The sequence below is a fragment of the Protopterus annectens genome, chromosome 6.part1 (genome assembly GCF_019279795.1).
Source record: "Protopterus annectens isolate FY-2018-M chromosome 6.part1, PAN1.0, whole genome shotgun sequence".
NCBI classification, from domain to species: Eukaryota; Metazoa; Chordata; order Ceratodontiformes; family Protopteridae; genus Protopterus; species Protopterus annectens.
In genome coordinates this window covers 266,180,180-266,198,286 of record NC_056738.1, presented here as the reverse complement: position 1 = coordinate 266,198,286, position 18,107 = coordinate 266,180,180, and the positions used below count along the sequence as shown (strand labels likewise).

Genomic DNA, 18,107 nt, shown 5'->3' with positions numbered 1-18,107 from the left:
ATATCTGTCTGGAAAACAATACATGAGATTCATATGAGTGATGTCAGAACTATAGAAAATCAATTTAAGGAACAATATAGAATAAGCAGAGTTCATTGGCTTTTACATGAATTCTGTTTATTTAATAAAAAGTTTGATAATTTTTCTTATGGCATTAATCAAATATTTAATAACTATAAAATATAACTGATTGTAATTACAACATTAAACAATTCATATTTCTTATATTCTCTATTGCATACTCCCCTGATTGCCTAGATTCTTTCAACATCAATGCAATGTAAAAATTAAAAGAAAATAACTTGATATTCTGGCATCAGTTTATTGAAAATAAGAGTATTAAACCACTAAACTCTCTTTTATGTAGTTTTGACAATAGTCAAGACAGTTGGTTGTTTATACACTCATTACAGCAGTTTATAGAAAACAAAATGAGAGTATCAATCAACCTAGAGACTGAATCTATAGCTAGTTTGATTCAGCTTTTTATTAGGTGTCTTGAAAAGACAGATAATCAAAAATTAAGTATCTCACCTATCTATAAGATATTAAGAGAAGACACTCTAAAGTTTGACTCAGATTTTTGGAATTACTATGTAAAGATTAATGGAGAACAAATATCTGATGAATCCAAAAAATTGTTATTGAATTCTACATATGGTACCTCTTCTTCATTATATTGGAGATTGTATACATGGAAATTTATGAATAGGAGTTTCTATAATCCACATAGAATAAATCTTATACTCAAAAACAGTGAAAGTAAATGTTGGAAATGTGATGAATTACTTAAATTTAAATTACAATCTTATGCTGTAAGACCCAAATATCTACATAAAATAGCAGTAAGATCCAAAAAAATAAACAATCAAAATCGTATTAATGAGAATAAATACAAAAGTGATAGTTCAGTTAAGAGTACATCTAATTTAATGGGCATATTAAAAGTGTTCAAAAACTACTATAAAGATATAAATAATAACACACTACTTTTGGAGACAAATAATATAATAAATACTTTTATTCAAGAAAATATAACTACTAAGGTGTCAATGCAACAAAATAACATATTAAATAAACAAATAAAACTAACAGAAGTGAAAGAGCAAATACAAAATTTAAAAGATAATAAAGCTCCAGGACTGGATGGAATACTTCCTAAACTATATAAGAGTTTTCCTGAAAATATAATAAAGAAAATAATGAGTGCCTTTACTATAGTTAAGCAAAAATGGATAACACTTCCATCATGGAAATACTCAATTATCTCCCCCATATTAAAACAAGGTAAGGACCCCAAATCTTGTGATTCATACAGGCCAATTTTGTTACTAAACACTGATTATAAAATTTTCATGACAATATTAGCTAATAGGATAAAGAAAATATTACCTAATCTAATGCATAATGATCAGACAGGGTTCATTCTTCATAGAAAAGTGCAAGATAGCATTATTAAATTACTATCATTAATAGACATAGCTTGCAAATACAAAAAAAAAAAAACAACTATTATCAGCCTAGACATAGAAAAGGCTTTTGATTCTATTAGCTGGTCTTATCTACAAACAATTCTAAGTGGTTCTGAATTCTCCTCAGATTTTGTGAACTTATTAATGAAAATTTATAGTGGGGCACAAACGTATGTGAAAATTGGATCATGTCTATCCTCACCACTAAAAATCCATAAGGAAACTAGACAAGGTTGTCCTTTGTCACCATTATTGTTTGCTCTATCAATGGACCCTTTTACTATACATATCAGAAACAAGCAAAATATAAAAGGATTTCAAATTAATAAGGACTATTGTCCTAAGATACAATTATTTGTTGATGATATGTTATTAATGTTGGGTGATATTGATGGTTCTTTGCATAATGTTATAAATACCTTAAGCGACTTTGAAAGAATTTCAGGGTTTAAATTTAATCATAATAAATCCAAAACATTACTAATTAACAAAAAGATGAACAAAAACCTAAGAGAGAATAGCCTGTTTAATGGTGAGAATGATGTATTAGAATATTTGGGTGTCAGTATAAAGACTGCATGGAAAGAGTCTGTTTAAATTACAATAATTTAATAACCACCATTAGTGAACTAATCAAAAGATTGAACAAAATGTTCTTTACAATGGAGAATAAGCTCTCTTTAATTAAAATGATAATTTCACCTAAAATGTTGTTTTATATACAGTCATTGATACTACCCCCTCCCAAAAACTTATTTAGAAAATTAGATTCCATGCAAATTCATTTTTTATGGTTCCCCTTAAAACCTAAGATTGCATACAAATGGCACATTAGAGCTTGGAACAGTAATTGGGGGTAGCATTCCCTAGCTTAAATCTTTATTCCAAGTCAGTTATAATTATATTGTATCACACCTACCTATATATCTGGCTGGAAAACAATACATGAGATTCATATGAGTGATGTCAGAACTATAGAAAATCAATTTAAGGAACAATATAGAATAAGCAGAGTTCATTGGCTTTTACATGAATTCTGTTTATTTAATAAAAAGTTTGATAATTTTTCTTATGGCATTAATCAAATATTTAATAACTATAAAATATAACTGATTGTAATTACAACATTAAACAATTCATATTTCTTATATTCTCTATTGCATACTCCCCTGATTGCCTAGATTCTTTCAACATCAATGCAATGTAAAAATTAAAAGAAAATAACTTGATATTCTGGCATCAGTTTATTGAAAATAAGAGTATTAAACCACTAAACTCTCTTTTATGTAGTTTTGACAATAGTCAAGACAGTTGGTTGTTTATACACTCATTACAGCAGTTTATAGAAAACAAAATGAGAGTATCAATCAACCTAGAGACTGAATCTATAGCTAGTTTGATTCAGCTTTTTATTAGGTGTCTTGAAAAGACAGATAATCAAAAATTAAGTATCTCACCTATCTATAAGATATTAAGAGAAGACACTCTAAAGTTTGACTCAGATTTTTGGAATTACTATGTAAAGATTAATGGAGAACAAATATCTGATGAATCCAAAAAATTGTTATTGAATTCTACATATGGTACCTCTTCTTCATTATATTGGAGATTGTATACATGGAAATTTATGAATAGGAGTTTCTATAATCCACATAGAATAAATCTTATACTCAAAAACAGTGAAAGTAAATGTTGGAAATGTGATGAATTACTTAGAGGCCAAATGGGTTCACATATTCATTGAATGTACAAATGTTGTTCAATACTGGAATGACTTCAGATATTTTGTAAAAGCTTTATGGTCTGGTAACTGTCATATTTTGAACTCACTAATCCTATTCAATGTTCCTATACCTAATGCAATACCTAAATCTCAGATTCAGTTACTCTGGTCAATTCTTGCAATTGCCAGAAAAGTTATTACTTTGAACTGGAAAAGTAAACAAGATTTGATGTTTAAAGATTTTATTAATTTAGCAAAAGTTGTTCAATAAAAAAGAACTGCAAACCATTTGTTATAGAACTCATAACATTACTCATAAAAAATAGCATGGCAAAAATTGGAAAAACATTTGAACAAATACTGATAACTTCTCATGGATAAAATGATTGTTTATCATGGATGAATGTAAATATTGTAAAAAGTTTTGTTATTGTTTTATTGTATTTGTTATAGGTACATTTGCATATGTTTATAATAAAAACAAAATAAAAATGTTTTTGAAAAAAAAAAAAAGAAAACCCATGTATCCCTTTTTGTTGGTATTTTGAGCTCATCAAAAACTTTATAATGGTAGCCAGGTACTTTGCCAGCACATAATACACCAAAAGTCATTTTAAAAACTAGCTTGCAAGAACAGAATTTAACAAAATCACCACATCTCATGGAGTTTCACATTTCCCTGAAAAATGGTAACCTTGGAGCTGTTTATGAGTAGCAAATGGGGCAATAGGTCTACCATTGTATACTGGATATGGGGAACATTTAACTTGTTCCAAGCATGCTATTTTGGTCCATTTCTGACATAGAAATTACTTTTTGTAAATTATATTGCATTTTGTAAATTATATTTTGAGAAATAAATGGTACAACTCTATGAAAAGACATTTGAATTGTACAAAGGTACTGACTGATGATATCTCTGTATCAGCATCACATTATCCTCAGCTTCTGAAAGCCTGGTCATCCTTACTGATTGATATATTTCCCATCTCTACTGCTGGGTTTGGATGCTGTTTGCCTTTTGTTGTTATCTCATAAACTGCAAACATCTCATGATCTTTTATTTAGTATTATAGTCTATTGTACTCTTTCTTCTAAGGAATGGAAAAATCTCTCTCTCATTCACTAATCATATGTTCACCATATCAGGAAATCCTTCTTTCTGGTTCAAGTTAATTTCCAAGTGAATATCTTCAAGGTTCAAAGAAGTCATACTTCCTCTATTCTCTACCCTTATCAGAATGCAGTGCCCTCTTTGGCATGTACAAATCCAGTGCTAAAAAGGGAAGGCCCCATAGATTTCTAACCAAGAAAAGTGAATGCTTTAAATCTTTCAATTATCCTGATAGATTATCTCCCAGGCCCCTGCTTACACTTATCAAGGGTATCAGAATTTGTCAGAGATTTGGAATGCATGGCTAGGCTTAAAAAAGGCCCTTGTGATGATTAGCCTAGTAAACACCTATAAGCCTATGACAGATTAGCATGACTCTTTTTATACTCAGTAGTTTACTGGCTGCTTCAAGGTGAGCAGGTTCTCACATTCTGAGCCATGAAAGACCCGGTCCTATTCGACCACCTATTTCTTTGCAAAAAAATAAGAAAAAACAGTGGCATTAAAAAACACCTGTACTAGGAACTTAAATCTACACCAGCAAATAAACAAGACTTGATGATGAGATGAATTCCTAACTTAATTATTAAGCATTTGTAAAGGGTGGCAAAAAGTCTTAAGTGTGTCTACTTAAAGGTACATATGGCTCCCATCAATCACTTGCTTAGTATTATTCCAATGTTGCCTTATGACAACAAAAATGAATGGAGAATGTACATCACATATTTGCCCTCCCTACTAATGGTCTGAACTAATGAACACAAATGTGAACAGTACCAAAAACAATGCACAAGGGTGTAAAAAAATCACCTGGCAGGTTAGAATCAATGTTTAAAGTGGGCTGCACTTTTAAGTTCTACAAAAGTATTGCCTACTTATCAGTAGGATAATGGATTGATTACATCACTCAACAAGGCTGAATCAATAAGCAGTATTTGTTTCCCATCAAACCTGTAATAGCCCTCTAGATGAGTCTACAATAGAATTTGTTTCACAGGCTTTACTATATTTAGCTATATATAAATTTAATACAAAATACTATTAGAGTAAACATAAATAAAAGTATGAATGAACTAGTCACACTGCAGAATTAAATTATTACCTCCTGATAAATTTGACTCAGTGTTTCAGATAAGTCTTTGTAGTGCAGCTCAAACTGAATTTGGTAAGCATGTAACGACAGACAGCCATTGGGTTTAAGAACTCTCTTCACCTCTGACATAAATCCTTCTATGTTGAACCAGTGGGCTGCAACAGAAGAAAACACCAGATCCACTGAGCTATCCTTGAATGGAAGTTTCTCTGCCGGACAGATGCTACATGAGAAGTAAAGATATAATTATGAGATATGGATTTATGATCTGAAAGTACTTGTGTATCTTTGTTTTGGCACAGCATTTTGAGTATAAATGATATGAGCTACTTAAGCACTGACTAAATTATTTAGTGGTGCACTGCAATGAGAAACCTGATAAATAAAACTGGCATACGTCATCTTTAGATGTCAAAATAATGATTACCCACATTTCTGTCTGTGAGGTAATTTGTTTGAGAAAATTTTGACATTAAAGGATAAATTGGCATAACTTTATGTTTGCAAACTAACTTTTTCATATATATGTCAAAGCTACATATTTTAATTCTACAAACAGACAAAATAGAATTTCCCCCACTGAAAGCAATTCAAAGCCTCTTTTCCTCAAGAGACTCAACCTCCATTTAAGTTCCTATTAGTCTCTTCAACTCAATCAGTTATAGCACGTATGAAATAAGTGTACATTAGGGAAAGAAAAGGTCTTCCAATGCTGGTGAACATACAGGAATAAGACCAATGCCCATAGCAGATTCACAGAGAATGCAATTATGTCACAAGGAAGTTCTGTCGGTTTAATATAATGTAACCAGCATTTTATAAATGAACTTGTTGTCATGGGTCACATATATGACAAACTGTGTGTGTGCTAGAGAGAGTGAGTGAGAGATATAAAAATTGATAGCTGGACTGTTTTATGATGTCTAATTTTGTGATAACATAATTTGGCTGAATCAGACTCATTGAATGAGGTCACTAAGATCAGGGCATTGTCCTTGTCACAAAGTGTAATGAACTCAGAATTCATTATAATAAATTGAAAGAAACAATTGAAATTAATTCATTCACTAATTGTCTTGAACCCCTTTTCCTTGTGAGGGTAATGTTGATGACAAACCCACTGCCTCTCCTTACTCATTTGTACTAACCCTAACACTGACCCTGACCCTAACCTTATCCCCAAACTTGAACACTGACTTAAGAAAATCCCCTTCCCCAACAATACCACTACACAAGTCCTTTAGGAACACACACACACACACACACACACACACACACACACACACACACACACACACACACACACACACACACACACACACACACACACACACACACACACACACACACACACACACACACACACACACACACACACACACACACATGTGCACAGTGCAAAATCTCTCATTGAATAAAATACAGTTTTTCACCACCATATGACACAGACCACTATGCACTCATACACATAAACTGCATAACTCAAAGAAGCTGGAGAATGCATTTTGAAGTTTGATCAAATTGTCAGTGAAAAATAGCAGGGCTTTCCTTAAAACTACATGTCAGATCTGATGTTACTTGAATAGATTATATGATAATACATTTAAAGGATTGAGACTCCCATCCAGCAAAGATATAGGCTATACTAAGCTATCTGACAAAGCTAGGTCAACTGAGAATGCTTCCAAGAAAAATCTATGAATGACAGAAATAAAATACTTGAGTTATGCTATTGGGGGTGGGATTGTTAGACAGAATGAAAAACTCTAAGATGTATGAAACTGAGCTGATCATGGCACCAAGAAACAAGTGTAGGAATTCATGGGGCTACCTGGGTACTATCATAAACTTGGTCCCCATTTTTCTTGAATAGCCTGCCTTCTTATAGGACTGACCAAGGAGAAGATGCGACTTAAAGTGAAGTAGACACTTGAGGCAGGTAATGCTTTCTATAATTTGTAGAGAATGCTGTGATTATGGCCTTTCCAAACTTCAAAAGGACTTTTATAGTTTATACTGATGTATTAGAGAAAGGCTTAAGGGCAGCATTACCATAGATATTTGATGTGGAAGACATCCAGTATTTTTTTGGGGGGGTAGAACAGAAACCAGGTATTCCATTACTGAAAGACACTGCCTGTCCAATAACTTATACAGGTTGCAGATCATGCCCCACTGTTATAATAAAACAGACAGCAGAATGGGAACACAAACTCTGCCAATACTTTTGGAATCACAGTAAAACCTACTGGACCTGACACTGAGGACTCCAGGCTGGGGGGGGGGGTCACTGTAACATAGTGCGGTCGTTCTCCCCAGAATGGTGTCTCAAATATTGTGAACATTGTGTACCAAAGCTATAATAATAAGAATTAATTAATAGACAAGCACCACCGAATATTAGGCATAAAGGTTTTCTGCATGGTTCAGTTAATAGAATTAATTATGGCAGTAAGTGAAGACTTTTCCACTCTTCAAAAGACAAGTGGCTCTTTGTGAAAAAGCACATACTATTAATGAGAAAGAAGTATCTAACTTGCGACAGGTATCCATGAATATTGGTTTATCTGTTTATCCAATTCTTTTTTTCTGAAAGTCATTGCCTTTCTTAGCTGTAGGAATAGTCAAGTGTGGTGGCCTTTTTATACCTACTGGCTTGTGGTTCAGTTCCTTGACAGTGGCAGTACAGTGACATTTCTTTACTTTGTGATACAGTGAAAGTATTTGTGTTTATTACTGTCATGAAAGGGATTTCCTTTACCTCTTTAAGTAATGTGTGAAGTTGTTTTATTTTTGAGACATTATTTTTCTGGTCTTACGTCTTCATTTAGGAGCTGTGTCATTTTGATCCACATTCAAAAGTATGGAAATATTGCAAATGAAAGAACAAGTAATTAGACAATTTTCTATTACTCTCTATAATTATATACACCAAATCTAATAACAATATAATTTTTCTCTTGCAGTACCTAATTACATTTTAATAAGATAAATGATTATGTGAAATAAGTTCTATTGTTTTGATTGGGTGTTTGGGGTATTAACACCCAAAACAAAGAAGAGAGTCCTAATTATATTATATTATTACTTGGAGATGGAATTTATAAGCAATTGCAATTAGGTGGATTTTGGAAAGCTTCATGTAGAATATATTTAAACCAAATAAGTGCCCAGATAACCCAGTTTCTTTGGAAAGCTGGCAATCAAATGGTCTGCTGGTCATATAAGTATTATTCATATAGACAGAATAGCTGGACAAAGTTTGATAGGGGTTATTTGTCCAAAGTATGCATATCTAGTGGTCAGAATAACTATGAAACCACTTATATTATCTGACCACACACTATTACATGTAAGATTAAAATGACCAACTTAACATAATCTTGAAAGACATTGGAGGGTACCTAGTTATATCAAAGACAGAAGAACGGGAGAACAAGAATAGGTTAGGCTATTGACAAAGACAAACATGGAAGAGATCATGAAAAAGAAAGTTGGGATAGAATTAAAGAATATTAAAGAGTAAGATAAAATTGCTACAAAGATATGCGTCTGGAGCATTTCCCCCCGGGCCGCTGCTGAAAATTGGCTTCATTCCAAGTCAGACTTTCCCGGTAAACAAATGTTAAATAAATAAATAAAAGAAATAATGAAGCAGAAAATGGTTAAAATAGGAATAATGAGAAAAGCATGACGGCAGAATTAGTATCGATACAGCAGAGGAGAGAGAAAGGGAGTGATGTGCTATGGAAAAGAGAAAAATTAGGGTGGGGAAATGAAAAAAATTAGGAAAGGAAGACAGCAGTGGAGAACCTCTTTACTAGGACTACAACTAAAGCTATTACAGCATTAGTGGTAAGATTACAACAGCAGGAGGTAGAGATCAAAAAAAGGAGGACAAGCTAGGGAAGATGAAACGATTGCAAGGAACATTAGAGGTTCTTAGGGAATACTATCAGAAATTGTAGCTGATAAGATAGAGGAAGAGGAAACCAAGCAGGAGAGAAGAAGATGTTGGATTCCAGAGTTAGGGGAGACACAACATTTGCAGATGGAGACCATAACGAATATAATTACAACTGAGAAACTAGAGAGAGCATTTAAAAATATAGCAAAGTGGAAAACCCCTTGCACTGATGGTATTCCCCCAGACTTTTGGAAAATAAACAAGGAGGTGGTTATTGTTACATGGCTAGAACTATTTAACAAAATATCAGAAGGAGAGGGGTCACCAGAACCATGGAAAGAAGTTATAATATTGGTAATACATAAAGAGGGGAATGATCCATTAAGTGCAGCATCCTATAGGTCCCTAGCTATATTGAATCATAACTGTAAATGTTTGATGCAGATGCTGACAGGAAGAATAGTGAAAAATTAGAAGAAAATTATAAAAGATGACCAAACTAGATTTGTTTGAGGATGTTGAACTGCTGACAACATTATCAAAACATTGCTGATATTACAGGATGTACAGCACATGCAAAAGGAACTGACATTAATATTGCTGGATGCAGCGAAAGCATTTGCTAGAGTAGATTGGCATTATTTGCACAGATTACTAGAAAAATATGGGGGGGTTGCAAAAAGATGGGTAAGATTATAGTTCATAGGTTCATAGCTGAATGCTAAGCTAACTGCTCTAAAGGGCCATTTTAATCCAAGTCAATAACCTGAGGTCAGAATCAAACTTTACACCTTGTGTTTATGAGGTGAAGACCTTAACCATTATGTCAAATCAACCCTGCTAAAATCCAATCTGAAGGACAGCACACTCTAGAGTTCAGTACCCCCATTATACTGCACTACAGTGTCAGCAATCAGTCTAGCTGTTGTGGGACTAGAACCCACACCCTTCTACAACAAAGATAAATGTGTTATCTGCTGCACCACCGACACTGGAATTGTTGAAATGTATAAATATATGTGGGTCTCTATCAGAAGATTGAGTTTTCAGAAACTTAAAAATCATATTGTCAAGATGATATGATCGAACTTCCGAAAACTTAAAGCTTTTGAATGTAGATCATGGTACAGTGCGGATCGGGGAATTTACCCTTTTCCCCCACTATAGTGCAATCTTGAAGTTGGTATATATATATATATATATATATATATATATATATATATATATATATATATATATATATATAATATGCAGGGGGTGTTGGGGTGCAGGGAGGCTTGCCACCTTGCCCCCTGCAAAAACATAGAAAAAAGGTAGATTTTTGTCGTTTTTTTGAAGTTCAAGTTTTCAGAAACTTGATTATATCATCTTGACAATATGAATTTCAAGTTTCTAAAAACCCAAGCTTCTGACATAGACCCATATATGTGGGGGCAACTGTTAAACTAAACATCAGATCAAGATTGTCAAGAAAGCTAGATATTAGAAGGGGTACTAAGCAGGGGTGCTCACTGTTCCCTCTCCTGTTTGCAATTTATATTGAACAATTAGCAAAGGCAATAAAAAAGTTTGATATAAGAGGGTGTACATTGGAAGATAGTGAGAGAAAGATTGCTTTACAAGCATATGATATCCCATTAACAATAAGTAAGTATATGGAAGATGAGAGTAAGTTATGGAAGTTGGAGGAATTTGGAAAGTAATCAGGTTACATAGTTAATAAAGACAAAAACAAAAGCAATAAAGGTAAATGGAGAATGAAGGAGAGGAAAGAAACTAGGAGAGGATTTTTGGGTGCCTCAAATGAGGTGTCTAAGGATATGGTTAAATGATCAAATCAAAACAATGAAGAAAAGTACTTTTGATAAGATATGTAATAAAGCAAAACTACATTTACAAAAATGGAAGGTATTAGTACTGGATATAGATCACAGGGTGCAAGTGCTGCAAATGTGTACAATGTCACAATCTGAACATGCAAGATAAGTGTTTTGGTCTGTGCTAGGTAATAATTTCTTGAGAAGGGTAAAGCAAATGTTTAGAGAGTATTTGTTGCAGTGGAAAAACCTAGAGTCAGTTGTGACAGGATGACTATAGTGAAAGTGTTTGGAGGGCTGAGAGAACCAGATTTAAAGACCAGCTTATGGCCACCAATGATAATAAGTGTGTTAAGGCTTGTAGATGAACAGCATGATGCAGACTGGGAAAATAAAGCTCAAGGAAGGAGAGACACAATGGGAGAGGGTAGATGTTGTGATAATATTGCTAGAGATGTCTAAATAAGAGTTAAGTACAGAGTGTTTTAAACAAGTTTGGATGATTTTATAAATGGAAGGAGGAAGATACGGAGATATGGAAATGGAATTCAATGTTCAATGTTCAGAATTCAAATTTAAATCCTAGACAGGCCTTCAAAGGGTTTTCCACCAAAATACATAGAATTAAATGCTATTTCACTTACCCAAGCATCCAGTCCCTTTTTAAATTGAGCAACCATTTTAATCCTTCTATGTCTGATAGGAAAGGAGTTCCACCATCTAGCTGATCTACAGTAAAAAATGTACTATGTTTGTTTTCCCACCCTGTACATCTATTACAAGATTGTTATTCATTATAGCCACTTGATGAGATCTCTTATAATTCCTTACACAAGTTCCATAATTCTCATTATATAGATATTTGTGTATAGTAGTTAGGTCACCCCTAACCAATCTGTATTTAACAGGAAAAAGAGGCAATTCTTTTAACCTTCTGCTATAGTTATTTTCCCTAAAACCTCTAATTTACCTTGTAAAGTAATTATGACTTATTTCCAGATTGTTCAGCTGTTTCTGTCAAAAGTACAAACAAATCCCCCAAATTCTATATTAAGTCTTATTACTGACTTGTAAATAGGAACTAGAGCAGCATTATTCCTACTTGTAATTGATGTAAATAAGTTTCTACGTTCATAATAACTCCTCATAATGTCTAATAAGTGAAACTCAAAACTTATATTTATATTAATTTTTATACCTAGGTCCTTTATAACTTTGACCTCACTAATAAGACACCTGTCCAAAGCATGAGGGTATATAAAATTTTATTTTCCATAATGAAAAACACATCTTTTTAATATTACATTTTTTTTTATTAGAAGAATTCCACAAATGTATTTCATCCAAGTGAAGCCATGGTGGTGCAGCGGAAGCGTTGTTGCCTCACAACAAGAGGTTCTCCCATTCGATTCTCGGCTGGAGCGTCTTCTGTGTTGAGTCTGCATGTCCTCCCCCATGGTCGGGTGGTGTTTGAAAGACATGCGTGAATGGGTGTGCCTTCTTTGAAGGTTGGGCATCGGGCTGGCACCTCGGCACCATATAAAAATCTACTGCCAATCATTAGCGGACCAGAGTTCCGCTATGGTGACCCCTAACTGGGAAAAGCCAAAAGAAAAACAACAACCTCTCTAAGTCACTATGATCAGTTAGCCCATTTACCAAAGAACCAATTTTGGAATCATCCGCATATGTACATATCCATACTTTACTTGTTGCTGACAAACTCACCATAAAAAGACCCAAAAGAAATAGTCTCAACACAGATCTCAGAGGAACTCTGGCATTAATTGTTTTTACCATAGACAAATTATCACCAAGTTTTATTCTACATGTCCCATGGAATAACCATTTTTTACCCATCTAACTGCACAGTGATTTATCCTATTTTTTAAACATATAACAGTGTTATGAGGAAAAGTATCAAAGGTTCTTTCCAAATCTAAATAAATGATATCCACAAACAACCTTCATCCAAGGCTTTACTCTGATAAAAAACATAAGTTTGTTAAACAGTAATGATCTTTAACAAAGGCATGTTGTGAAAGATCCTTTTCATCAGTCATTATTAAAGTACAGTAATCAGATCCTTACTCTTTCAAAATATTTACTTAAAATAAAAGTCAAGCCAATAGGTCAGTAATTATCAACCACCATAGTATCTCCACCATTTGGAAATCAATGTCTCTTTCCATAACTTAGGGACATACCTTAGTTCTAGATATGTGTTCAAAAGGCAAATTAAACCAGGGATAATGTTCAAAACAATTGATTTTAAAAAGTAAATATTGTTTTCATCAGGTTCAGCAAAAATCATGGTTTAATCACTTTAAACACATTCTTAATATCCTTATTAAATAATATTGGACATTCTTCATCAAGAGTGAAGGAGTATAAGCCATTATCATCTACATTACATTATTCAGAGAATACTACAATAGTTTTCAAAAAACTTCTGCCAATAATTTCATATCAGCGATTAATCTTCTATGCATCATAATGTTCCCTTATTATTAACATTAAACTGCTTCAAATGTTTAAAATGTGTTTTTTTATTATCTACAGTAAGACATGCTAATGTCTTCTCATATTCACTCCTTATTCCCCTCAGGCATTTCCTAGAACTATTTCTAAACAATCAATATCTTTTTTTTTTTTTAATGATACCTCCTTTACCTTTTCCAAGCAGGTTTTACTCATTCATTAACCTTATGCAAATCATAATTCCACCATCTAAATTCTTATTCCACCATTGGATCTTATAGTCAGCTCTTTTAGCAGTCATTCTTGGAACAAAGACTTCCACAAGTTGGTATAAGTAATCTTAAAATCATTCCCAACCAGTTTTTACACATCCAGCACTAAAAAACTTTTCAGTGTTAAAGTACTTCAAAACCTCTCTTGTTAAAGAGAAATCAGTGCTATAAAATGCCCTTTTAACTCTTTGTTCCTTTATAAGACGTTCCCAATCATTAGTTACATACTTCCAAGTAAGAGTAGCATGGTCAGAACCTATTAATTCATGTCAAACTATACATTGAAGAACAGTTTTTTTTTTCATTATTAGTCCAGACAAAATCCAAAGTATTACAACTCCTCGTTGGTTCTTTAACAACCTGTGTATACCCATATGCTCTGCACAGCTTTATAAATTCAACAATTATCCCTACAACACTTGAGTTATACTTTTATATAAAATGTGAGGCACACTAAAATCACCAGCAATTATGTCACAGCTCTTCTCAAAATATGATTTTATTATCTTACCAAAATTTGCTCTAAGGTTTGATTTGGAGGTCTGTAAAATAAACATACTTTGACCCCTATTTCTTAAAGGAATATTTACAGATATTATCTCAAAAACCACACTATTTTACAGAATATTAATGCTAACTTCTCATGTACATAAATACCTCCTCACTTTCTTTGAAGCCTAAGCTAATGATATGCATTATACCCTGATACACTTAAAAGGGGATTCTTGTCAGAGAGCCATGTCTCATTTACCAAAACAACACTCTGAGACACTCAAAAGGGGATTCTTGTCAGAGAAGCATGTCTCATTTACCAAAACAAGACATCCTTATTCCCTACTCTTGTATCCAAAAAAACTTATAATTCAGACTTCTCGCATTACACATAAAGCATTTTAATCATTTCTCTTACTATAAGCTTCTTCTCTCACTAAGGCACCTTCAATTCTAAAAAGGAGTTAACTGACGTTATTATGTTTTAAAGAAATCTGTTATCCAGGTGTCTCAGGTGTATTTTACCATACTCACAGGAAGAGATATTTTCATCCATTTCTTCCCATAATGTAATAACGTTAATATATGCCTCATAGGTTCATAGGTTCATAGGTTAATAGGTAAGTACTAGGCTATCTGCCCAAGGGCATTTATAAGCCTAGCCAGAATGTGTTGGCTTTCACCACCCCCTTAGATGAGTTCCCTGTGCCTCTGTCCAGCAGAGCCATTAGTTCCTTGTGCCACTGTCCAGCAGAGCCACTCCAGTGATTCCCGGGGTAAATTTTCTGTTTCCCATCCACCCGTCAAGGTTTCTCTTGAAGAGTGTTAGTGAGGGGCTCTGCCTGATGTATATTGGAATCCTGTTCCAAAGCATGGGGAGTCTCTGGGATAAGAATCCATCCCTCCAGCATGTCCTATTTATCGTTGTTGTGAGGTTTATATCTCTAGAATGTGTGGCTCTCCGGGATTTGTTTTTTTTTTTTAGGTGGAGCATGTCCATCAGTTCTGGATTGGACATGGCCTTGTATGTCAGGCATAGATCACCTCTGAGTAAGCGGTATGCAACCAAGTACAGCTGGAGTTTCTTGAATAAGGCTGCAAAGGGCATCTGTTTGAGGCCAGTAATCCTCTTGGTGAGGTACTTTTGTGGTCTTTCCAGCTATTGCAGGTGTATTGTAAGGTACATCCCAAATGGGGCGTTGTATTCTATGATGGGTCTAATGAGTGATGAGTAGAGAGGCACAATAACCTCTTTTGTTCTAGATGTGAACCCTTTTATGATTAGGTGGGCCACATAGAAGGATTTTCTAACCACCTTGGCAATATGATTATCAAAGGAGAGATTACTATCTACTTGGGTCCCTAGATCCCTTATTACATTTTCTGTATTTAGGGGACTACCACCTATGTGATAGTTCACGGGTACTTTGTTTTTTCCAAAGGGTATGACTATGCACTTTTTGGCATTTAGCTTGAGGCCATGCTTTTGACACCAGGTATCCGTCTCAGTGAGACCCATCTGGATGGTGTCTCTATCAGCCAGAGAATCAATTATGGCCCCTAGTTTGCAGTCGTCTGCCAACGTGGTCAGCCATAGACCTCCTATGCTTGCCTGTACCTCTGAGAAGTATATGCTGAACAGGAGGGGGTCCTAGGACTGAGCCCTGGGGATGCCACTTGTAACCGGTTTAGAGTCAGACATAGGGCCTGCAACTCTCACCATGTGGGTTCTATCCATGAGCCAGTTGGCAACCCATCTCATGATGTAGGGGTTTATGTTCAATCTGGTGAGCTTGTCTATAATACTAGAATGGGGAATGGTGTCGAAAGCCTTTGCGAGGTCTAGGTAGGCTGTGTGGACCTTCTTTCCCTCGTCTAATGCCTTGGTAAACATCTCAAAGAAGTCCACCAGGTTTAGGAGGCATGATCTGCCCTTAACAAAGCCAAACTGGGTAGGGTCCAAGGTTTGGAGGTTCCTAATGTCTCTGTTAATGAGTTCCATGATGATGCGTTCCATAGCCTTGCAGACCAGGATAGTCAGGCTTATAGGGCAATAGTTCCCGGGGTCCATTGTAGCTCCACCTTTGTGGAGTGGGATAACTGTTGCTGTGTGCCACTTTGTAGGTATGTAGCCTGTAGAGAGGCTGAGTGTGAACAGTGTGCTTAGGTGAGTGGTTAGTTCATTTTGGAGCTCTTGTAAGACAACCTGTGACACCGTCTGGTCCCACTGAAGCTGTGTTTTTGGCTTTGGATAGGGCTGTTTTAACCTGTGTGTTGGTGATTAACGGGGCCCTACATTCTTCTGGTATAGTTATGGGCCCTTTAGGGGGTGAGAGGGGAGGTGAAGTTTGCACTAAACCTGTCTGCCAGAATGTTGGCAATATCAGTCTGTTCAGTGTATTTTGTGCCATTCTGCACTAACTCAGAGCAGATCTGAGAGTTTCCACTTAGGTTCTTGACATAGCTAAAGAACACTTTGTGGTTATCTTTGGAGTCATTGGCAATTATTCTTTCGAAACTAGCCTTGGATGATTTAATGAGGGATCATAGTTTCTTGCTGATACTGATCAGGGATGTCTTTCCTTCTTGGGATTTTACTCCTTTTTTATACTAGTTTCCTCCTTCTGTTGTATAGCTTGTTTATGGCAGGGGTCCACCAGACTGGTTTCCTTTTCTTGGATGAGTGAGTCTTGGTTTTACTTGAGATAGCACGATCCATGCATTCCTGCAGATGCTCATAGACTGCCTTTGTAAAGGTTTCAGCAGCTTGGACAGCATTGTCCTTAAGCATGGCAGCTGTGAACCTTTCCACCTCAGTCTTAAGTATCGTGAAGTTTGCTTTTGAAAAGTTTTTCATGGTGGTTTCCTTGATTGGGGGTGGGGGCGGAATGTGGATATCCAGACTGATTAGTCTATGGTCTGATCTAACCATTGAGGGGTTGACCTCCGGTGTGGAACACCGGTCGCCCATGTTGATGCTGACCAGGTCCAATATGTTGTTCCCTCTGGTGGGGGTGTTGACCAGTTGAGCCAGGGCATTCGAGTTTATAAATTCTAGGAAGCGTTGGGCAAGGGAGTTAGTACTTGAGTAGTTCTCCCAGTTTATGTTTGGGTAATTGAAAGGCTCCCTTTGCTCTGGAATAGAATTCCAGTTCATGTGAGGCAGAGCACCTATCTCAATAGGTGGATGGGGGATCATAGGTTTGTCCCAGGGATTACTCCCGTGTCACTATTAGACAGAGGCACAGTAAACTAAACCTTAAAAAGGGCACAGTATACTCAAATCAAGGGGTGGCGTAAGTCATACAGAATCGGGCTAGGCTTATAATTGCTCCAGGGCAGATAGCCTAGTTTGAACCTATGAACCTATGAAATCACCCAGTATTAGGGTGTTTGGTAGGACCTTCATATTTCCCAGTGTCTCCAGAAATGCGGAATGGGGGTCCTGAGCCATGGTGGGTGATCTGTAGCAAGCTATAATTTGGATTGCAGTTTTGCCCATTGTTAGTTGCACATGGATGATCTCTGATGCATTGTGCTGCACCACTAACCTGAAGGTGTGGGTATCCTTGATGAATATGGATACACCCCCACCTTTTGTGTTTCGGTCCAGGTTCTGTGGCCGAAAGGTATGGTATGAGTTATAGCCTAGTAGTGCTGGGGTGCTCTCAGGAGCCTTAAACCAGGTTTCTGTTACTGCATAGATGTTGATGCTCTCCCTACTGAGGAGTGCCTC

The 18,107-nt window shown here is 35.4% G+C and overlaps 1 protein-coding gene across 2 annotated transcripts in view; it reads right to left on the bottom strand.

Annotated features, from left to right (window-relative positions):
* The window catches only part of LOC122805502 (putative methyltransferase DDB_G0268948), a 113,640-nt gene that overhangs the window by 64,517 nt on the left and 31,016 nt on the right, over positions 1 to 18,107 (bottom strand). For both annotated transcript variants that reach the window (XM_044075695.1, XM_044075694.1), the window contains one exon: positions 5,412 to 5,625. In XM_044075695.1, the coding sequence (XP_043931630.1) occupies positions 5,412 to 5,625 (214 nt within the window). The remainder of the gene's footprint in view (positions 1 to 5,411; positions 5,626 to 18,107) is intronic.